Source organism: Penicillium hordei (genome assembly GCF_028827395.1).
Source record: "Penicillium hordei strain IBT 12815 chromosome Unknown utg000003l_segment0_segment0, whole genome shotgun sequence".
NCBI classification, from domain to species: domain Eukaryota; kingdom Fungi; phylum Ascomycota; class Eurotiomycetes; order Eurotiales; family Aspergillaceae; genus Penicillium; species Penicillium hordei.
Window position 1 is genome coordinate 5,336,077 of NW_026623144.1, and position 22,394 is coordinate 5,358,470.

Sequence of the window (22,394 nt, forward strand, 5' to 3'; positions counted from 1 at the left end):
CAGCCAAACTAAGTTGACAATGACATTTCATATACGCCAAAGTGTAAAAGATAAATAGAGCAAAAACCAATGCAAGATCACCCCCCATGTTTGCGAAACGCCATGCCATGAAATCTTGGGGACAAAAAATCGCGCATCAAATGTAGGGGGTACTCGCGAGAAGGGGAATCAACCAAAGGAGATAGACAAATGAGATGCAAGTGACAAAAGAGACAAAAGAGACAAAAATATGACAAATGAGATGGCAGACAAAAGAGACCCTCAACCAGCCACCTTCCATTTTGTCCAGCAGAGTAGAGAGACAAGCAAATCTGAGAATGCTGTCGTGAGATGGGGTATGATAAATGCAATTCAAGCAAAGCAGGAAACAATGCGGATGGGATATCCTGGCGCGTAGACATAGGAAAAAAGGGGGGAGGAAAACGCCGGGAAATGAGAACATACGCTCTTTCGTGTCCTGCATATTTGAAAAACAAAATGAAATGAGACGTTGGAAAATGGGATTAAGCTGAGGAGTCGAAATGAAACCAAAACTGTCCATCGAATCATTTGCTCGGTGCTCGCACCGAGCAAAGACCCGCAAACGGTGCAATAATTATTCCCCGTAGACCCTGCTACAGGGGATTCAAGTATGATTATACAGTACAAGGAGGAAGTCCAGCCTCCGATTGGTGTCAGTATCAGTATCAGGTTGGAGATGGGATTGAGAGCAGTGTCAAAGTCAGCCGTTGACCATGTCATCCAAAGCCATTTTGCGGCGTTTAATAGGTCTGTTGTCTTGACCTTCAGCTTCGGTGCTGGGTGGCCCAGTTCTCGTCATGGAAGGCGAGTTGCCCGATGCAATCTGGATCGGGGATGGCAATTCCACTGGTCCAAGGTGGCGGGGAACGGGATCCATGGTTGCGCTTGTTATGGAGGAGGAGCGTTGGTGGGGAAGGGAGTAGTTCAAGACCGGGCCGGCAGATCTGTGGAGAGGGAGAGCGCGGGGGTCGTGAAGAGATTCTTCTCGGACTGGGAGAGTCCAATTCATCGGGTACGGGTCGCTCAGGCGATGGACATGGTGGGAAGGGGGTGGTGGCCCGGCTGTGGCCTGATGGATTGGAGGAAGCCGGACTGGTGATTCAATGCTGTATGGGTCCCGAGGTGATAGTGATACTCGTGGATCATTTGTTGGGCGGATTGGATTTCCAGGCGTCTCGGTATACGGTAGAAAGGGTATACCGACTGGTGGTGGCTGATGTTGGGGAGGTGATGTTGGTGGTGGTAATGCTGGGGCGCCATATGTTGGGAATCGCCGCTCCATACCACCAGACATGGTGTTGACTTTTAACACTGGATTAAACCCTGCCATTGGCATGTATGGTGAAGGTGCGTGTGGATGTGTTGGTACTGAATGCGAGGGCGGTCCAGATGAAGAGAATGGGCGTCGGATCATACCTCCCGGGATCGTGGGGGAGGGGTCCATAGGCTGTGTCAGAGGAAACACTGAAGCGGACCACCGATGCGGAGTCCGTACTCCCGAGCTTACATCTCCCAACCCCTGTAGATCTGTCATGGGCCGTAGTTCTCGTGAAGATGTGGCTCGATGCATAGTGGTCCGCCGCGGGGGCATGGTTGAGTGGGCCTCCGCTGGGATAGCCGGGTTATCCAAATGTGTGGTATAGGACCTGAGAGACGAATCCTCTGCTTTCAACGGGGGTCGTCCTCGCTTTTTGTGAGTGACATCCACACATGTTGACTTTTTCCGTGCTCGTTAGTTGGAATTCCACAGTTCACGGGGGATTTCTTTACACTTACGGCTTTTCCAGCAAGCACACATCTTCGACATGGACGAGCTGGGTCACATCCAAGGTGCTTTTTCTTGCAATTGACACAAGCCGATGCCACATGCGCTTTTGTACGTCGGGTTGATTTTTGTGCCAGTGAGCGACCTGTGGGATGTGTTGGGTCCAGTGTTGGGAGTGGACATGGCGGTGCTCCTGCTAGTGGAGATCCAGCATATACCGGTCTCTGTTCGTTATATCCCAACCGTGGTAATGGCTCATTGACTGGTCCTTGCGATAGCTCCAGTGCAGACACAGCAGACCGCTCAGCCGTGACCTCGGGAGAGGAGGGATATCCCCGAGGCTTAATCTCTGCGGATGGCTCCGAGGGTTTTGCTGGAGGGGATCCAGACATAGATTGATGGGGTATAGGAGCCCGGGGACTACACCCTCGAGCATTGGGGGACCAAGATCGATTCAACGGCAGCCGCTCTGGGCCCTTGAATCGGGATTGTCCGAACTGGGAGATAGTGAGGCTCGGGGGGTGAAGCACGAGTGATTGCATCGGGTGTCGGGCAGGAAAGGGAAAAGGCCGACGGGGCAAATGCTTCTTTGGTTTTTTTTTTTTTTTTTTTCTTTCCTTTTTTTGCGGTTCTTTTGCTTTTTTTTCCGCCTCTTTTTTGTTTCTTCCCTGGTAGATCTTTGTTCAAATTCACAAGCAGGGACCGCTGACTTTCGCGGTACTTTGGGGCAGCATGTCTGAATAATAGATCTGGGGGTGTACCTAGAAGAAAACGAAAGCGCGGTGTAAGAATAGAAAAGAACCAGAGTCACCAAAAGGTCCAATGCCGAGGACGCAAGCTTATAATCAATATGGTGGAGAGATCCGCTATTGGAGGAGTCAGAAAATAGACTGGGAGATTTCTAGATGACAGCAGGGCACAGGGTTACTCATACGCATGTCTTCCCAGGGCGACTTATTGCAGGATGGCGGTCGATCATTGAGCTAGGATCAAGGTGCAGGGAAATGTCAAAGCCCTCCCCCCACGCCTTACCTCTTGATCACACGTCCCACGTTCCGTGCGGTTAAAAGGGGAGAAAACGGTGAAGTATACCGGAAAGTGGTGAGATGTCGCCCAAAGTAGAGGAAATAGATAAAAAGTACAACCCCCACTTGATCTTAAGGCGTTCGATAGTCTTAAATTTGATCACATAGGAAAGAGTAGTGGTCAATGCAGACGCTAGTAACTGATAGACTTGATCTTCGTCATGGTAGATCATTGGAGGATTAATGCATTTTAACGGTTGCCCCTCCATTAAGACACCTTTTGAGAATCGAAAAGGAGAATATATAGAATGTAGAATTTAGAATATAGAATATAGAATACAGAATATAGAATACAGAATACCTCTCACCCTCTATTACCCCCTCTTCTCCCCCCTCTCTCCTATCTGGGACTGGGGTCTTAAAACGGAGCGCTGTCAGTGACACCCCCTCAGAGCGGGTAGAAAGGAAAAGGAAAGGGATTGGATTCCACTAGTGAAAGGAGAGAGACTTCTTTTTTTTTGCCCTTTCTTTTCTTTCTTTTTTTCCATTTTTCCCGGAGAGGGGTGGCAGTGTATACCAATCAGGACTAAGCAAGGTGAAAGATTGACGGATCGACGTCGGTGCCCGCAGTCATTGCCAATAGTCGACCTCGGCGTGGACTATGTGCATTCCGAGTACGGGAGTACATGTACTCCGTATTTTTTTATATATATTTAATTATCTAGATTCAATATAAATAAATAAATAAATATATATATATATATATATATATAAGATAGTAAGATATTACCCTAAGATAGTAACCTGAATTGTTTTCTCTTAGGGTTGCAATCGGAAGGGACCACCTTTTTCTTTTTTGGACTTATAAGGATGTTCTTTTGACCTTGGTACTTCTATATCTTTTGTATTGAATTTGCATTTTTTCCTATTTCCTATTTCGAGGTGAATTAATATCAACTTGAGAATCAGAGTCTTTGCGACTCCACAAAAAATATCCGGCAGTTCAATGATCTCCCACTTATAAACCCTTTAAATCCTACCCTGGAAACTCTTTTAAACATAAATTCCCTTATTCTCCGACCCACCCGCGCAAATCATTGTATGACCGAATCCTTTTATGTTCCGTCTAGGGGTTACTGTTACAGTCCACCGCAGATCAGAGATGTAAAGGTCTCACAGGGTTTTTGATGGTTCGTGAGTCGGACAACTGCAGGCACCGTAATTGTCCCCTTTTTCTCCTTTTTCTTTTCCATTTTCTTTTTGGGTGTTTTCTGGAAATAGTCTGCGGGTGTGATACCGAGTCTCGCAATAATCGCTTTTCTCTGTGATACCCACCGTTGGGTGTTTTTTTGGGGGGGGGGTGTTTTTTATTCCCCTTCCCTTCTTCCCTGTCATTGTTGGATTCGGACCTTTCACCGGAATAGTTTGATATCTGAAGATAAAGGGGCAAGGGTCTTAAAAAAGGGTCTCAAAGAGTTCACAGGATTTAAAAGATCCCAAAAGAATACCCCTCTCTAAGGAATCCTTCGGTGTCTACTTTATTTTCCGGGGACCCCAATAGAGATGTGGCTGCAGCCTTCTGCCGCCTGGGGCGATCACATTCGATCACATTGCCCTTTGCCTCTGCGCGTGCGCATTACTGACGATCGTCATCCCTGGCTTCAGAATTGCAGGATTCCAGACTGATCTCACGTCATGGGAAGGGAACATGTTATTATGATAACTACGTAGGTACATTGTACATTGTATATTGTACATTGTATGGAGTATATAGTGTAACATATAATCATGGTATAATAGTACAAAATAGTATAATGGTAACAGCAATAATTCATCCGTACATGTTATAGCTCGGCAGGATCCGATCAAGGGAAAAGGGGTGTGGAACATGCGGCACGCGGAGCAGCAAGGGGTCTGTCACCCCGTTCATGCAGGATTAAATAGTCTGTACAATTATACGGTTGGTTGTTTTCTGAATATTGTTCATCTACCAATCATAATCACGTTCCTCTGTTATTTGTACTATTGTACTATATGTGCTAAGTCCTACCTCTCCCGGTATAGTGTTGTCTCTAGCCCCAAAGGTCCAGACTCTATTAATTTGTCAAGTGGAGTAAATAATGACTAGAACTAGGAACTAGGACTAGGACTGTCATTTCTTTTAATTTGAATTTCTGATCAGATCAAAAATCGCCGAATCATTGGTTTTTAGCGTTAAATAGTTCCGGTTACGGGGATTATTCGGGGGGGGAATTCTCCTAGCCTCAATGTTTAAAACACACGACAATGTATAGTATGATAATGTATAGTCTCTATAGACTTTTAAACTGATCAGCAATTCTGCGAACACTTCAGAGGATAGTTGGGATGAACCGCTAACGGTGACTAAGGGGGGATCCGAGTCCACTAGGGACGTGATTGGGCTGATTGGGCTGATATCACATCTTCCTTGATCACGGCCTAGGTTGATCTACGGTTTAAACGTGATGGCCTGCATGGCCAAGTTCCAATGTTGAGTTAGCCAAGTTTCCAATCAATCTTCGTATATTTGGTAGGATCGAGTCTAGGCTACACAACTTCTTCCCATGTGGTGAGCTGGACGGTTCCTAAATCCCGGATTCAGATGGACATCGCACTGAAGTAGAAAAAAAAATCTCCGAACACAAATTTGTGGTATCTCTGCAATATAGACATCTATTCTACAGTAAATGCTTCCCCCCCCCCCCCCCCCCCCCTTTATCTCTCTAATCCCTTAGCGTTTCTTCGACGGCCGAGCATTCTTATCGCGACGCTGTTGCACCTGTTTCCGCGCCTTGCGAATATCCTCCGTAGACCGAAGCTCGCTCTTTCCTCCATATGCCGCCCCACCCATCTTATCGTGCTGACGTTCGCGGGCCGCATCGTTCTTCTTCTTCATCTTGTCGTAGTCGCCACGCAGAGGATCAGCACGCTTAGGCGCCCGGTCTTGGTTGTGTCGGAAGCGTCCACTGCTCATGCGAGAGTTGATGTTGTTCATAGCAGGCGTCTCGGCCTCGCCAACACGAGGCATCCGCTCCACGCGCTTGCCCTTCTTCCAGGCTTGGAAGCGACCGCTGCGGAAACTGGCGGCGATCTTGGCACCACTCTCACCGCGCACGAGTCGGCTGCCCTTGGAACCGTCCTCGTCGTTCTGACGGGCAACGTACTTCTTGTGTCGCTTGTCCCAACGCATGATGGAACGCGCTTCGCCGAAGCCACGCTTGCCTTCGTCACCATTGAGGTCCATAGTCGCGTTGCGGGAGTCGCTGGCAAAGTTCGAGTTTGTACCCGAGTGCACACCGTAAGCCTTGTCTTCGGCCATGTCGTTGTGTTGAGGTGTATAGCCCATGAAATAATCGGGGTTCTGGAATGCTGCCGCCGCGTCCTTCTTCTCTCCTTGCTTGGGCTTGGAGTTGTAGGCAGAGAAAGTGACCTCGAGTTCATCGTCGGATGCCTCTGACATGTTCTCGCCGGCTTGCTCGGGAATATCCTCGTCCTCCACTACACCATCCTCGCCGGGAGTGGGCATTCCAAGTGCTGCCAACTCGGCCTCTGCCTTGAGATCCGCCCGCTTTCTCTTGTTCTCGACAGTAGTGCGGATTCGCCGAATGGTGTCAACGGCCTCGTTGTCAGCCACCTTGCCGCCTCGTCGATTGTTCGCCTCGAAAATCGTTTCTTGGGGCCGGTAACCACCAATGCGGGCAAGCATACTCTCTCGTTCTACTTCCCTCTGACTGGTTGCATCGTTGAAGAGCGGGTGAATCTCAGCCCAGTGATCAGAAGAAACAACCTCCTTCGACCGCTTCGCACTCTCGGCAGAAGCCGAATTGCGGGTGCGCAGATACAGTTTCTCTCCCTTCTGAGACACTTGCTTCTGCCCATAAATATCTATATCATCGTCGAGCACCTTCTGTACCCATTCGCAAGTGCGAGAGACTGGCTCTCTCGGCAACGTTCCCACGACAACATCCTCTGCAAAGTTGAGGTCAGTGCCGTATTGACGACCGAGAACCAGCCTGCGTCCCAAGAACAGCTGAAGATCCAGAAGATAGGGGGCATCTTTGTCGCGAACAAGACTGTAACTCCAACCCTTTTGACCTGCACGAGCAGTACGACCGACACGGTGAATGAAGATCTTGGGCTGTGAGGGGAAGTCGTAGTTGATAACGTTGGCAAGAACTGGAATATCAATACCTCTGGCGGCCACATCGGTGACGACTAGGATATTTGAGATGCCGGATCGGAAGTTTTGAACATGGTGATTACGAGCAGTCTGATCCAGGGAACCGTAGGCGTAAGAGGTGGCAAATCCTGCCTCAACAAGAAGAGAATAGAGGTAGTCGACATGATGCTTGGTTGCAGCGAACACGATGGTTGAGTGCGCGGTAGGCGACTCCTTGAAGCCGCTTGGGAGGCGGACATCCGATCTCTTGCGCTTTCTTGTCGGGTTCTCGGCTTCTTGGCGTAATCTTTGACCAATATGTGTCTCACCAGTAGGCATCTTGATAATGTTGTGCAGAATGTGTAGTAGGGCACCTTCTTTGTCTGATGACTTGATAGCAAAGAAGGCATTTTGTAGATCGGGAGAAACTTTGTTTTCCGTGTCCAGACGAATCAGACTCGGCTCTTGCAGACCGGCGCGTGCGAATTCGACAAGTGACTTGGGCAACGTAGCGGAGAAGAGAAGCGTCTGGCGGTTGGTGGGCAGGCCGTGCAAAATCTCGGTCAACTGGGCGGCGAAACCCATTTCGAACAGTCTGTCAGCTTCATCGAAAACAACATACTTGATGCTAGAGAGATCCATGTCCATCTCAACCTTCAAGTGCAGGAATCGACCGGGTGTCGCAATGACGATATCGGGGTTATTGGCCATCATGCCGAACTGATCCTCCAGACTGTCACCACCAATGAGAAGTACTGAGGTCAAATTCGTTCCCTTGCCCATCTCCTTGACAACCTTCATGGTTTGCAGAGCCAATTCACGGGATGGGGACATGATGAGAGCACGTGCACCGAACGCGGTGCTGTGGCTCTTCAACTTCTCAATCATGGGAATAACGAACGAGGCAGTCTTTCCGGAACCGGTTCGAGCCATACCAACAACATCCTTGTCGTCCATGATCACGGGAATAGTCTTTCGCTGAATCGGGGTAGGTACGGAAAATCCTTTGCGGGTAATCGCTTTGAGCAGAGTCATGTTGAGACCCATTGCCTGGAAACCACCTCCCTTCTTCACAGTACGGCCCTTGAGGTTTGCGCCCTTTCGGTTGGCAGACGCCTGAGAATTCGCGATGAAAGCTGCATCGCCGTCGTCTTCGTTTAGAAAGTCAAGATCCTGGTTGGTATCGGGCTTCTGGGATTTTTTCTTGAGGGGTGGCTTTGCGCCGCCATCGGAATCGCTGTCATTTTCAAAAAGGGACTTCGTGATGTCGAATTCGACCTCCGACTCTGCGGGAGAGGCGGCACGGCGAGGCATTGTTGCGGTATGCTGTGAAGCTTCGACTGATATGGAAATGCAGTGATAAGCGTTAAACCGCTCGGCTCTTCAATGGCCGGGGGAATGTGAAAACACAGAAGAGTTTGCAGTGATTAAATACTGTATCACGCAAACAAATCCTCGACTACTCAAACTTCAGGCACCTGAAGAAAACTCGAGTCACTTATCTCGCCGTCTTTCTGTCGCAAAAAAAAAGTTGAAGAACGGTAGGCGGTGAATAGCGGATCAACCATCGCCCGTGTGCAAACCAAGCAAACAGAATCTATGCAGTTCGCGCTGAATCTAGAAATATCCTCAGAGGAACATTGACATATTTCGAGGTTAAAAGATTCATGGGGACAATATACTATCCATACAATATATTTAGAAAGAATATGTACCCGAATTGCGGTTCAAGATCCTCAGTAGCTGCTTAATACGCAGTTCATTTGGGTTAAGACACATTGGACCTGTCGTTTCGAAAATCCAAGGCAATGACCACTTTCGAAATGAAAATGATATGAATTTGAGAGTAACTGATTGGTATAAAGAAAACAAAATAGCATATATCAATGTCGAAGTAGAGAACACAGGCGACTATAAAGTAGATGAGGTCCAAATTGGGAGGCGGTCTTTACTGGCAGAACACGGTCCCCGCGACGCGTGCAACATGCAACACGCTCCCAATTGAGTAAAATGGTGTTGAAGAAACGGCTGTACCTTGACTTTTCCCCTTCACAACACAACATACACCATGGGTATGGATTCCTTCCAATTTAATCTGTTAACCAGTCATTATCTAACAATACTGATAGATGGCAATTACAACAATTATAGCTCCTCGTTCGGCGGCGGCGGCGGTGGAGGATTCATGCCGGGCGAGACGAACAGTCCCGCAGGAGGCAAGGTATACACATGATCCTAGGCTTCTATGGACAGAAATACCAACTAATACAAACTCAGACCGGTGACCGAGACAACAAAACCCTTCGTCCGGTGACAGTGAAGCAAGTCCTCGACGCCTCGCAGCCCTTCCCCGAAGCCCCATTCCAAATCGACGGCGCCGACGTCGCCAATGTCCTCATCATGGGCCAAGTACGCAACATCAGCTCGCAGAGCACAAACGTGACATACATAATCGACGACGGCACGGGTGGTGTCGAGGTCAAGAAATGGATTGACTCGGCCACCGCGGACAACATGGACACCGACGATGGCAAGGCGCCGGGCGATGGGAAGAGCGAGGTCCAGCTCAACGGTTTCGCACGTGTCTTCGGCTCTATCAAGTCCTTCGCTAACAAGCGGTACATCGGTGCTCATTCTGTTCGGCCCTTGTCGAATATCAATGAGCTGCATACTCATCTGCTCGAGGCTACTGCTGTGCATTTGTTCTTCACTCGCGGCCCGCCCGGTGGCGCTGCTACTGGTGGTAATGCTGGTGGTGCTGATGCTGTTATGGGTGGTGCGGATGACTACAGTGGTGGACAGAACAAGGCTCTTGCTTCGATGTCACTTGTTGCGAAGAAGATTTATAACTTGCTCAAGACTGAGCCTCAGGATGATACGGGCCTACACATGCAGGTCATCGCTTCTAAACTGAATATGCCTGCGACTGAAGTGGCCAGGGCTGGTGAGGAGTTACTCGGTGCTGGTGTGATCTTCTCCACTATGGATGAGCAGACATGGGCTATTCTAGAGTACTAGAGAGATGTGAGTGGTTCCGTGTTATTCGTTAAAAGTCACATTCAGACTCCAATGATATCATGATTTGTCTTGTATAGCATCTGATAGAGTCCTAATTGCTCTATCTGTATTTTCTTTTTTTGAGCAATATGTAGACAGAATTGAAAACAGGGCCGGGGTTTAACCCGAGGGGAACATAAATCACTAGAAGCCACCGCTAATGCAGAACGAAATACAAAAGACATATGCTGGAGCGATTTGACCATTGTATGCCATCATCTAGATATCAAGTCATGTCGCCGTTTCTCCATTTCTCCTTGCATGTACCAAGGGTCAAGTTTAAGTCAGCTCATTCCTCTTTAGAGCTTCCTCGACTGAGCGATCCCAATTAGCTCGACTGATAAAGAGGGCCTCAATGAGGGAAACAAGGGCAAGCGCAAGCGCAACCCCAGTCCATAAGCCCATAACACCCCAATTCAAATAAAACGTCGTTCCCATACTAAGGGGCATGGCAATCGCATAGTAACAAAATAGTTGAATGTAACCGCCCACCTCCTGGCGACCCAGACCACGGAGAATACCGTTGCAGTTTGCCGCGAGAGCATCGAAAAGCTGGAAGGCTGCACAGAGCGGAAGCACCTGCGCTACAATTTCGACGACTTCGGGATCAGAGCTGAATAATCTGGGGATATACAACCGCAAACTGGAGAGAAGAACCATGTTGAACGTGCCAACGACGGCTGCTCCCCAAAAGCTCACTTTCGCAGTGGTCTTTGCGGCATCGACCAAGGTAGCCCCAATCAGATTTGCTATCCGCGTGCTACCGGCAATAGATAGTGGGAACGGAATCTGCCATGTAATGCTGGAGATTGTTGCGAGAATGGATTGCGCTGCGAGTGCGGACGTGCCGAGGTAACTCGACGCCAGCGTCAGAATCTCAAATGCCAGACACTCCGCCTCGACCATGATCAGCCCTGGGAGTGCGAGACGGATCATTGGGCCCCAGTTCTGGAATGCTCGTCTGGTAAATCCGCACCAGCACTCGGATCCCACGAAGAAATAAACGTAGATGAACAGGCAGAGCGGGAGGAGATTTTCGGTGATTACAACGGCGATTGGAGCCCCGATGAAGCCCCATTGAAGTTTCTGGTATCCGAGTCAGTATTATCCTTGTCCGAAGGCTGGAAAGTACTTACCCAGACTAAGAACCAGTTCAGGAATGCATTAAGTGGCGCGCAGATAATGAGGACATATAGGGAGGCAGAAAACACACCCTGAGCCTGAAGGTATCGCTTGCCACTCTCGAAGAGAGCGAATGCCGGGGTTCCCAAGAGAGCAATCTTCAAATATAGACCTGCCATCTCGGCGACCTCCTTCTCCGGAACAATCTTGGCAAGGATATGCTCCGAGAAATACCAGAGAACCATAATTGGAATGGTGATGACCCAAAGGAAATACACCATGCGCAGCATCTGCAGACCCACCAGCTTTCTCTTCCCAGAACCATATGCCTGCGCACAAAGCGTATCCAAACTAGTGGACAGACCCGAGTACACCGCATTCCCAGTAATAGTCACAGTCATACTCGCAAGACTGACAGCTCCAAGCTCTTCCTTCCCCAAGTGGCCAATAGTAAAGATACTAGCTACAGTTAAAGAATACTGCAGCAAGAAAGTGACCATGAGCGGCAAAGAGTATTTCATAATGACCTTTGCTTCGCGCTGCCACGTCGTCTGGATCAAACCGGCTGCGATGGCTTCTTCCCACTTCCGGTCAATCTCTTCCAAGTCCATTTCACTGTCCTCGGCATCCGCCGGCCGCTCTCCAAGCAGAGCAGTGATTTCGCTTGCCCCGTCCGTCTCGGGATCCCCGCTTCTAGAGCGTCGAGAAGATCCACTTGGTCGTCGAGACTGGGATCCCTGACCGATACCAGCGGATAGCAATCCGCTCATCTTACGGTGCAGTCCGTGGGACTTGCCATGCGCATGCTCGGGCGCGATAACTTTGTTATCACTCAATAGATGCCGCTCTTCTTCGATGACTTGCTCGCGCTCACTTTGAGATAGGGATTGCTGTTCCCCAGCCCAGGGAATTATAGTCGAATGACTGACAGATGTGAAGTAACCGGGGCGGCGATATGAACTAGCTAAAGAGCGGGGGTTGGTGCTGGTATAGCTGCCAGGCGGGCGAGCTGTTGAGGTGTCAGAAGCTTCATCGGTGGATGTTCGATCCTCATCACTGTAGTCTGCGAGATCTCGTGCAATTGCCGAGGCCGCAATGGGTGAGCTGGACGTGAAAGACCGGCTAAATGGGCTTTGATTCTCGGCGGCATCCACCGAACGGATGTTCCGGGCCATGATAAGATGTGAGAGATGAGACTGTGGGTGTTTTACTGCCACCGCATTATTTACAGCAAGATAAATTGAGTTACCTCGGGTCGTAATTCTAGATGTGAGCTTTGAAGATATTTAATGAAGGCAAAAGCTTGGAGAGAAAAAGACGGGTTAAAGCTGGATGCGGAGATGTATTTGTAATACCATGGATACGACCGGTCCGGGTTTAGACATTGCTAATATTAGGTAATTTACAGAAATCCAGATGACAATGTAGATAATATAGATAACACTTTCACTAAGGGGTATGAGTCAACCTTCTATAGTTAGTTAACTAATTCCTATGAGTATGATTAGTTAGCTATTATACAATGTAGTACACACATCAGTCCCGCTAAGACGCAGTAGGAAGCTCGATGCGGGACACTTTCTGCGGGCTTAATTTGGACTTGATATAGCCAATCACCTTCCCTCCCTTACATCTATCTACCTGGGCAGCTTGCATGGCTTATTATTTTTTTATTTGCATAAAGTATAGCTGGAGTATGTTGATAATGAATATCAATCTCGTTTTTCTTTTAGCAATCATGTCCCTATATATACACGCCAGGTGAGGTCCTCCACAAAGAAAAAACATAGATCTGCATACAAGAACCTGACCTTAATCCATCCTACCACTTGTATGAACCCTAGCGATGTCGATCATCAGATCATCCATAAATATGTACGAAGATAACAAATGAGAAAACAATGAGAAGGACCGTGACATCATTCCCTAAAACGGTGTAAAGCATCACATGACCGCAGACCAGGACCCCAGGTTTTTCTCCAGCTTTTGGAGACGACTGAGCTTCGAGTGTCAAAACCTCTCACCATGTCTACAACGGTGACACAAGTCGGGGTTGTTCGTGCCCCTTTCAACCCTTTGATCAACCCGGTAAATTCTAAGCCGGTTCTCGTGGAAGAGTAAGTCAAATTAGCTCTGTAGAAATGGCCGGAGCGCGAAATGGTCGGAGAGCATAGCACGTCCAGTGGTTTGATCCCTTACATTGTGGCGTACTTCAAATCCAAAGACGAGCATTCTCCATGATTGCCATGATTTCCACATACTCCACCCCACATTCTACGTTCTGCCCCCGTGACAGCCCGGTTAACGATTTTGAAGACATGTCGAGTCCCAGCACCACATCTTGCTCTCACGTCCTTATTTCGGCGCGCTTCTATTTGAAAACACCTCTTCTGACGCCCGCGACCACTGCGCCAACGAGCGCACTTTCCTTTCATGGCTCCGTCTATCCATGTATCTGGCCGTGGTATCACTGGCCATCATCATCTCCTTTCATTTCCGTGAACAACCCACCGGCCTAGAAAGACGCATGGCCATACCCCTCGGGATCATTTTCTGGCTTCTGAGTTTGACCTGTTTGGTTAATGGGTTTGCGAATTACTCGCGTACTGTCAAGAAGTACGCGCGCAAGGCGGCTCTGGTGCAGAGTGGTTGGAAAACCCAAGTTGTCTTTACGGTCGTTGGGACGGTGATCTTGGGCAGTTGCATTTTATTTTTGTCCACGGATCCAGCGCAGTAATGGTCATGCTGGGCTCGGATTTTTCGATTCATCTTATTAGCGCTGGCGTTGGCATTATTCTTGAGCATTTTTGGTTGCTTGTTACATTCATTATTGCATTAATGTATTCATGTCTCGACCACGTCTCATTGGGACTACAGTGGGAATATTCTTGAACACGAACAATTTCAGGACCAAAGAATTGAATATGTCTTAATTTCCTAAAATAAACCGAAAGGCCAAAATATCAGAATGAAGTGATGTCGTGAGAATCGTCTCGTGTGCAAAGGTATATTTCCATGAGTCTCGTAAAGGAGGCGGGCTTGCCCCGAGGAATGCAAAGATGACAAAAAGAAACAGCGCACAAACCGAAATGGAACCGAAATATGCGATAGACCATGCATGGGGCCTTTTTACATTCGACGAATGTCCTGCTCGTTCTTGTACTTTTCCAGGGCCGGTGTGCCAAGGTGGCTCCACCACTCGAACAGCATGGAGTTGCAGATAAGCTTGAACCAAGGGGTGAATTTCAAACCGGGCTGCTCAAACATTGCCTTAAGCTCATCAGCTGAGACGTAGGTCGTGTCTCGGACCTCGTTGGGGCTGGGCTCCAGATCAACATCGGCCTGGATGAAGAGGATATAGTCCACTAGCAAAATGTCAGTCTCCATTCATCAAATAAAATATGCATTCCGGAATGTAACATACCCTCGTGTTCACCCCACTTTCCATCACTGGGGGCCTTGTAGTGAATTCTCGTGAAAAATTCAAACTTGTCCAGGGGTACTTGCTCAGCCTTAATGCCCAGTTCATGGTCCAGCTTGCGCTGCGCAGCACGCTTAACGCCCATAACGGCAGCATCCAGCTCAGCCCCAGTCTCACCAGGAATTCCAAGGGGGTGTGAGCAGCAGGTGTTGGTCCACATGTCTGGGAAGGTGATCTTCTCGGTGGCGCGCTGTTGAAGCAGAAGACGCTTATTGGAGTCGAAAAGGAAAACCGAGAAGGCGCGGTGAAGGAGACCCTTGTCAATGTTGGTCATCAAATGGCCTATGCAGATGCGACTGTTAGTTATTTGTCTCATATGCCACGCGCCACTACCCCGCCATTCAGTATATCCGTAAACCATAGGGGAGTAGAACGTACAGATCTTCTTGCTGGCGCTTCCAATTGGCCGGTCATTGTTATCCAAAACAATGCAGACCTCATCCATTAGACGGACCTGCTCTTCATCGTAACCCTCAAGCTCGCTACCGCGCGCAGTGTTTGTTTGGCTGGTGGGGAGGATTTCACGGGCGAGAGATGTGTCGACCTCGGGGAAGAGAGTGGCAACATTGTCCACCGTAATCTCAGGCGGACTTGTGATGGTCGTGGTTGCGGTCATTTTGGCCAAAAAATGGAAGTTGAAAGAAAGTAATGAATCCCAACAGACAAAAAATCGCAGGAAATGCGCGGCGTTAAGTCAAAGGCGGCAACGATCGGCAAAATTGCGTCTCTCCGTTGTTTGCCTTCATCAGGAAATTCCAATCTCGGAAGGCAACTTCTGGTTGATACACTCTACCAAGAACCTTGGAACTACCAATAGGATTACGCAAAGTATGAATATAATGATCAAAATTGCATTCAAGGCTAGACCTATCGATAAGCGAATATCAGAAGCCGCATCGGTTCACACTACCTAGTCATCATGGACGTCAAGATAACACCTTGATCACTTCAGTTCAAGGAGACTGGTCAACTTCTCCAATTCCGCAACTTCCTCGGGTCCCAAAAGGCCCAACTTCTCCCTCCGAGTTGGCGCATTCGGATCAAATATAGGCTTCTCAGCGAGCGAAGTCACCCGTGTGCCGTGTCTAGGTTGGGATCCCTCATAATCCCAGCTGGCGTTATGGATCGTGATGCTATTGAAGAATAAGCTTCAAATTCAAGAGATTTATTAGAGTATTGACTAACCGGTTGTCCCACAATGCACTCGTGCGTGGACTCCACTTAAACCGAACCTGGATATCAGGGTTCTTCTCATAAACGTCGTATAGATATCCCAGAATCACATCACTCTCGGCCTTGTCAAGACCAACGATTCGGTCTGTCATCGCCCGGTTCACCCACAGTGCCTTCCAGCCCGTAGCTGGGTGAACACGGACAATTGGGTGCTCGCGCTCTATATGTTGAGGGCCTGCTTCCGGGTTCTTACGATCGAGATATGGGTGAGCTGAGCGGTAGATGGCAGTCCTTCCATCGATCAGCTTGCGGAATAAAGGTGATAGCTTCTCGTATGCCGCGTATCCACTCGCCCACAGGGTATCGCCTCCGACTGTTGGTACGGTATCGTTATGGAGATGGGTCACACCAGCGGGCTGTTTCTCGTGCACAAGATCGCTATGCCATCGAGACGCTCCTCCCGGCCGACGGAAACTCGCTGGTCTCTCTGTTTCCTGCAATGCTGGCCACATTACACTCACGCCGGGGATGCCAGGGACATGGGGCACTTGAGGCTAAAAAAAAAGAGAAACACAGTTGGTGATTGGCACATGGATTTGCTGGGTTGAGCAAAACATACATGAATCTCAACCTCTCCGAACCACTCTCCCAGTTTCTTCTGTTGTTGAGGAGTGATATCCTGGTCCCGGAAGAAGACAACGCTTCGTTCGGCAATCAATAAGCCTAGCTCATCCTTCTGCTGGTCTGTCAAATCCTTCAGCTGCAACCCAACTATTTCAGTTCCGATGTGTCTAGTCAACGGAATCACTTCCTTGGCTGCGGATAGAAGTGCTTTCTTCTCGGGATCGGCTCGGCTGCCGGGGTCTACATGGACGCGATCATAGTCCCGCACGTTGTAAACATCGTCAAGATAGAGAGGACGAGACGGCCGGTACGGGTAGCCGTCACTGAGATCAACCCCAGCCTTTTCTAAGCGTTCTCGTGCAGGTCCAGGAAGACCGAGGGTGTCCTTCTTGGGCACTGCGACGTCGACGATACGTGAATCAATTGGAGCGGGAGCCATGACAATAGATAGTCTTTGGGACTTTGTAATTCTTGTGAGTTCTAATCGATACCAAGGCTGTACTATATACATAATTTAGAAATGTCGATTCTTTGATTGATCAACGTTGTAACGTTGTACTGCCCAGGATTTGAGCACATCATCGTCATCACCCATTACGCCTTTTGTGGGCCACGAATGTCACTTTTAGTTATCTCCGGTTGTCATTCTCATACCCCTCTTTCAGAATTCGATGTAAATTGTCCAATCTATACTTGTTGTGTACATTAATTCCAAGCGGGGGAACCCCCGATGTCACAATCCACGATCAAAATCACGAGGATTCCTAATATCTGATTCTCTGCCGGTTTTTCCGGTAAGTATTGCGATATATCAACCCATATTGTCGTTTGGAGGGGCCATAAGTGCGGGAATAATCCACGTAGACTCGGATAGGTAAACTATCTCCTTGCTTTTTTTCAATTCTGTGAAAATCATCATGAGTGATTCTGTTCGAGTTGCTGTTATCGGGGCTGGTATCAGTGGAGTGGTCACTGCTGGCCATCTTCTGGCTGCTGGAATTCAGGTGACTGTTTTCGAGAGAAACAATGCAAGTGGTGGAGTGTGGTAAGATCGTGAATCGTCTTTTTTTGATCTGAAATAATGGACTGAAACTTTGTAGGCTTTATGACAAGCGTGCTCCGATTGAAGCCCAGTACCCATCACCAAGACCATCTGCTTCACAGGAATATGTGAAAGATGCGAGGGAAGGCAATGAAAGAAAGATCTTGCTTCATGCACCTCCAGGGTAAGTTTCAGTATCTCTTCTTTTCTTTTTGTTTTTAACATGGCAGTTGTACTCACGATTACCTAGACCTTGTTATGAAAGTCTTACCAATAATGTCTCGACTCCTTTATTACAAACGAAACTCAACGCATGGCCAGAAGGGACTGGTCCTTTTGTGAAGCATCATGTACTCAAGGATTATATCCAAGATACGTCGAAGAAGGCCGGCGTTGATGATATAACCAAGTTTGGCGCCCGAGTCACCCGAGTTCATAAGGACGGGTCAATATGGACAGTTCACTGGAGTACTTTGAGCGAAGGCCAAGATCCCATTGAGAATGAGGAGTCTGCAGTAAGTTTTCATCTCTATAAAGGGTTTAGTTTTCATTTTTATTTTACGAAGTGGTTTTGACTGGATTATAGACGTTTGACTCAGTTATTGTTGCCTCGGGTCATTATCATACACCTCTCGTCCCGAATATTCGGGGTCTACCCGAAGCAAAAGCGCAATGGCCCGAGAAGATCTTCCATTCAAAGTCTTTCCGAAGGTCAGAAGGATTCAAGGGAAAGGCAAGAGTGACCGCATTCTAGTATTGAGTGGCACTGGGCTAACTAAACTACAGAATGTACTATTGCTGGGTGGAGGCGTCTCTTCCCTCGACATAGCCACTGAAATCAGTGGAACTGCAGACCACGTGTATCAAAGCACTCGAAATGGCGCCTTTGATCTGCCCGAGAGTGCACTTCCAAAGAACGCCTCGAGAATTGCCGAGGTTGAAGCATTCGAACCTTCTACATCGACATCCCAAAACGCCGAGCATTTACCTTTAACCGTACATCTCAAATCCGGAGAGACTTTGCACGATATAGACACAATTATTCTTTGTACAGGATACCAAATGGCACTGCCATTCCTGGACGAATATAATGACTACAGTGGGTCTGCCGCCGAGGCAAATGACAAGGTGCTTGTCACAGATGGTACTCAAGTCCATAACTTGCATCAAGACATTTTCTACATCCCAGATCCCACGCTCGCATTTGTGGGCATTCCTTTCTATACCGCGACTTTCTCTTTATTCGAGTTCCAAGCTATCGCGGTGGCAGCCTTCCTGTCTGGTGTTGCGAAGCTTCCATCTACTCCGAGTCTCCGCGCGGAATATGAGAATCGCGTGAAAGAGAAGGGTCTTGGGCGGAGTTTCCATTCACTCAAGGATCAAGAGCAACCGTATGTTGTGGAATTAATTAAATGGGTCAATACTGGAAGATCTGAGCGTGGTTTGCCTCCGATTGAGGGCCATACCCAGACCTGGATTACAGAGAGAGCGGCTTTGAGCGAAAGACTTAAGTTGATTCTGGCTGGGAAGCTTTCTCGGGCAGATGTTCTCAAAAGCCCATTGGAGGTGGGAGTGACTGCGTGAGGTATCTGAGGGGATAGATATTGAATGAATATATTGTAAAAACCACACCGTTGTAGTCTTCAATCATCTCGCGTGTTTGAAACCTAGTCAATTGTCATACTAGCCGCCATGGGCACCGGCTTCCATTAGGCACTACGCTCTCTTGCTGAGCAATCATTCGGACCTGACACCATTCGCATATGTGTATTCAGGACATCCCGATTACGGAGTTATTGGTCAGCAGTGAAGCCTGGTATAAGTGATCCTATGCTAATATCGATACTAAAGGAAATCTGTCGCGCATCGCCCCAGTTGAAACAATATCCTGCGCTCGTACATTAGAAAGACCAAATCTATTTGTTAAAAGGAAGCTTATATGTAATACCACATATTCCCAATCAGATATGAAAAGATGTTTTATTTTGAAGGGGTCCTCCCGTCAGGTGTATGACGAGCTTCACTACACGGATGGTGAGTTTCTAGCGTGGTATGGCAACATCAACACAAATCATCCCCAAAGTCGGCAAAGTTCCGATTTGATTATGTATCTCACACGTGTTTGGAGGATTATGTTGAAAATACTTGCAGGAATTGCGCGAACAAGTCGCCCGGTCATTCGACCTGCTAATGTAGATTATCCACTCAGTGCGGAGTATAACGTTGGAAACATGAAGCATGATTCACTCAGGTTTAAGCCAGACATGGCCTCCACTTTTATGCTGATAAGAGCTGTTACAGAACTGAGCGCTAGGATGACCTCGCCAAGTTAGCATGTCCCTAGTATTGATCGGCAGTTAGACTTGATCGCTTGCCTACGCTATAAGAATGTTCCGAGGGCTCTGGGCTTCAATCTTTTCTTTCTCATCATTGCCACGACATCATCATGTCGCTAAAATCCCCAGCCGAGGCGGATGTCGATTCGGCGACGCAGATAGTTCAGAAACAACCCAAGCGTAAATGGGTCAGCTACATTTGGGACACATTTGACAAGTCACCAGAGGAGCGTCGCTTGCTTTTCAAATTGGATTCGGCCATCCTAACGTTTGCATCGTTGGGTAAGTTCAATTAAACTATTCCTCCCGGATAATATTAAACAGTTATAGGGTATTTTATCAAGTATCTGGATCAAATCAATATCAACAATGCATTTGTCTCTGGAATGTACGGTACCATATGCATGTTCGAATATCGAGAGTTTGATATTGATAACTTATAGGAAGGAAGACTTGGGCATGTACGGCAATGAACTTAACTACATGCAGACATGTTGGACTATCGGCTACGTTATTGGAGAAATTCCTAGCAATATACTCCTCACTCGTATCAAGCCGCGATATTGGATTCCAGCTATGGAGGTAAGAGTTTTTGCATTTTTTACACAAGAGCTATATGCTTACACTCTAATAGCTTCTCTGGACAGTTCTCACAATGTCCTTGTCCCGGTGTAACACGCCTACTCAGTTCTATGTTCTTAGATTCTTCGTTGGTACGCAAGGACAGCCTATTAAGAACTCACTCTACTATAGTGGGTTATTAACATTGTCCTACTACAGGCCTCGCTGAAAGTACTTTCTATCCGGGAATGCAATATATCATCGGTTCTTGGTACCGGAAAGACGAGTTGGCAAAACGATCGTGCATTTTCCACACGAGCAGCGGAATTGCCAGTATGTTTTCTGGTTATCTGATGGACGCGGTTTACCACCTAGGAGGACAAGGAGGCTTCAAGGGCTGGCAATGGTAAAAGAAATGGCAGAGTCTCGGCACCCCATATGCTAACTAATGCTTAGGCTGTTTATTATCGATGGGGTCATTTCCCTGCCCGTGGCCATTAGTGGATTCTTTATCCTTCCCGATGTGCCTGAGATCTCTAATCCGTGGTATTTGAGCAAAAAGGCAAGATTTACTATTTCAAACCCCTGCCTTCTATGCATATATTAACATTGAAGTAGGAGGTCAATCTCGCCCAAACGCGAATGAAATTAGAAGGGAGACAGAACAGAAAGCCATACACAAAGTCAAAGCTGAAGAAAATCTTCACCTCGTGGCACATCTACCTTCTGACCTTGCTTTACATGTGAGTTGAATACCTAAGTAATTTAGAACGAAAATACTCATCCGTCTTAGATGTTTCAACAATGGTGCTGCTGGAAGTCAGCCTATCTTCCAACAGTCAGTAATATCTAGACATCACCGTCGGTAAACTTACTCTGACACCTGGCAGGTTCCTCAAAAACTCAAAAGATCCTGTATATTCAATCAGCCAGATCAATTCGATACCAACCACCACCCCAGCGGTTCAGGTCGTGACAACCCTCGCTTACGCATGGATCTCGGATACTATCCTGGACGGCAGCCGTTGGCCCCCAGTCATCTTCGGTGCTGTGAGTATAACACTCCGTAAGGAAATATAGAAAAGTTTTAACTCTTTGCTAGTGCGTCAACATCATAAGTTACGTCTCGCTCGCAGTTTGGGATATTCCGATAGGATGGAAATGGACTTGTTACATTATCAGCGGGGCTGGATATGGACTGAGTGGTCTGTTAATGGCGTAAGTTTCACAAATTCCCGAGGCTATCAACGTGCAAATACCCTAACAAAATTACCACAGATGGGCGCATGAGATATGCTCTGAAGATAACGAGGAGCGGTCCTTGGTCATCGGAAGCATGAACGAAATGGCTTATGTGTTCCAAGCCTGGCTGCCTCTTGTTGTATGGCAGCAGGTCGATGGGCCAGAATACCGAAAGGGCTTCATTACTGTCACCGTTCTGTCTGTTATTTTGATTATCGGTACTTTCGTTGTTCGATTCCTTCACAAAAGAGAGAAACTGCGAAAAGGGTAAGTATCTTTATGTCTTTTGGGTTCGTGTCTATTGCTAACTGAAATGATGGTGTGTAGGAATCAGACATACAAGGCCGAGATGGAAGAAAGTTCCTCGGATTCTCAAGAAACGACCACTACTGAGACAAAGCCTGTCAAGGCTTGAGATAGATACAGTTGATTCGGATTCGTGCTTCCCGAAAGATGGATATATATATAAAAAAATGGAGAATAGAACGACAGACAGATCCAGCGGGCAAAAAAAAAAGAAAAAGTCCAAGATCTCTCGATTTACCGAAAATATTTATACATTTCGAATAGCGAAATAAAATACAAACTAGTCTATAATATATGACGCCGAGTTTTGATCAGCCCAGTATTAAGCTAGCAGCGGTCGTTCTTTTCTTTCCCCAACCCGTTTTCACAGGTGCATCAGACATGTTCTTAGTGCATTTCTTTGTTGTAAAAGAATTATATAGTCTGTGCTCCGTACAGGGTATAGAACTACCATGTGCA

General features: G+C 47.7%; 9 protein-coding genes across 9 annotated transcripts; 4 read left to right on the forward strand and 5 right to left on the reverse strand.

Annotated features, from left to right (window-relative positions):
• Positions 1-721: 721 nt before the first annotated feature.
• sclB (uncharacterized protein) lies at positions 722-2,328 on the reverse strand (the record flags this gene model as incomplete). Its single annotated transcript, XM_056898284.1, has 2 exons — positions 722-1,738; positions 1,798-2,328. The coding sequence occupies 2 exons, from the start codon at positions 2,326-2,328 to the stop codon at positions 722-724; spliced, it is 1,548 nt and encodes a 515-aa protein (XP_056754069.1).
• Positions 2,329-5,563: 3,235 nt separating this feature from the next.
• Positions 5,564-8,305, reverse strand: N7537_007228 (ATP-dependent RNA helicase DBP10; the record flags this gene model as incomplete). Its single annotated transcript, XM_056898285.1, has 1 exon — positions 5,564-8,305. One exon carries the CDS (start codon positions 8,303-8,305, stop codon positions 5,564-5,566), a length of 2,742 nt encoding a protein of 913 aa, XP_056754070.1.
• Positions 8,306-9,059: 754 nt separating this feature from the next.
• Positions 9,060-10,009, forward strand: N7537_007229 (uncharacterized protein; the record flags this gene model as incomplete). Its single annotated transcript, XM_056898286.1, has 3 exons — positions 9,060-9,063; positions 9,121-9,212; positions 9,269-10,009. The coding sequence occupies 3 exons, from the start codon at positions 9,060-9,062 to the stop codon at positions 10,007-10,009; spliced, it is 837 nt and encodes a 278-aa protein (XP_056754071.1).
• Positions 10,010-10,327: 318 nt separating this feature from the next.
• N7537_007230 (MATE family efflux transporter) lies at positions 10,328-12,345 on the reverse strand (the record flags this gene model as incomplete). The annotated part of the gene is made up of 2 exons (XM_056898287.1): positions 10,328-11,134; positions 11,185-12,345. 2 exons carry the CDS (start codon positions 12,343-12,345, stop codon positions 10,328-10,330), a joined length of 1,968 nt encoding a protein of 655 aa, XP_056754072.1.
• Positions 12,346-13,195: 850 nt separating this feature from the next.
• N7537_007231 (DUF202 domain-containing protein) lies at positions 13,196-13,907 on the forward strand (the record flags this gene model as incomplete). The annotated part of the gene is made up of 2 exons (XM_056898288.1): positions 13,196-13,287; positions 13,487-13,907. The coding sequence occupies 2 exons, from the start codon at positions 13,196-13,198 to the stop codon at positions 13,905-13,907; spliced, it is 513 nt and encodes a 170-aa protein (XP_056754073.1).
• Positions 13,908-14,299: 392 nt separating this feature from the next.
• On the reverse strand, positions 14,300-15,267 carry idi1 (isopentenyl-diphosphate delta-isomerase IDI1; the record flags this gene model as incomplete). The annotated part of the gene is made up of 3 exons (XM_056898289.1): positions 14,300-14,535; positions 14,595-14,933; positions 15,030-15,267. 3 exons carry the CDS (start codon positions 15,265-15,267, stop codon positions 14,300-14,302), a joined length of 813 nt encoding a protein of 270 aa, XP_056754074.1.
• A 327-nt stretch (positions 15,268-15,594) lies between these two features.
• On the reverse strand, positions 15,595-16,887 carry N7537_007233 (TauD/TfdA dioxygenase family protein; the record flags this gene model as incomplete). The annotated part of the gene is made up of 3 exons (XM_056898290.1): positions 15,595-15,784; positions 15,837-16,378; positions 16,444-16,887. 3 exons carry the CDS (start codon positions 16,885-16,887, stop codon positions 15,595-15,597), a joined length of 1,176 nt encoding a protein of 391 aa, XP_056754075.1.
• Positions 16,888-17,365: 478 nt separating this feature from the next.
• On the forward strand, positions 17,366-19,074 carry N7537_007234 (putative FAD dependent oxidoreductase; the record flags this gene model as incomplete). Its single annotated transcript, XM_056898291.1, has 5 exons — positions 17,366-17,493; positions 17,549-17,674; positions 17,741-18,005; positions 18,077-18,229; positions 18,277-19,074. 5 exons carry the CDS (start codon positions 17,366-17,368, stop codon positions 19,072-19,074), a joined length of 1,470 nt encoding a protein of 489 aa, XP_056754076.1.
• Positions 19,075-19,936: 862 nt separating this feature from the next.
• N7537_007235 (uncharacterized protein) lies at positions 19,937-22,044 on the forward strand (the record flags this gene model as incomplete). The annotated part of the gene is made up of 12 exons (XM_056898292.1): positions 19,937-20,108; positions 20,157-20,214; positions 20,270-20,408; positions 20,461-20,539; positions 20,607-20,793; positions 20,844-20,910; positions 21,006-21,130; positions 21,181-21,225; positions 21,278-21,437; positions 21,490-21,605; positions 21,666-21,896; positions 21,957-22,044. 12 exons carry the CDS (start codon positions 19,937-19,939, stop codon positions 22,042-22,044), a joined length of 1,467 nt encoding a protein of 488 aa, XP_056754077.1.
• Positions 22,045-22,394: the final 350 nt, after the last annotated feature.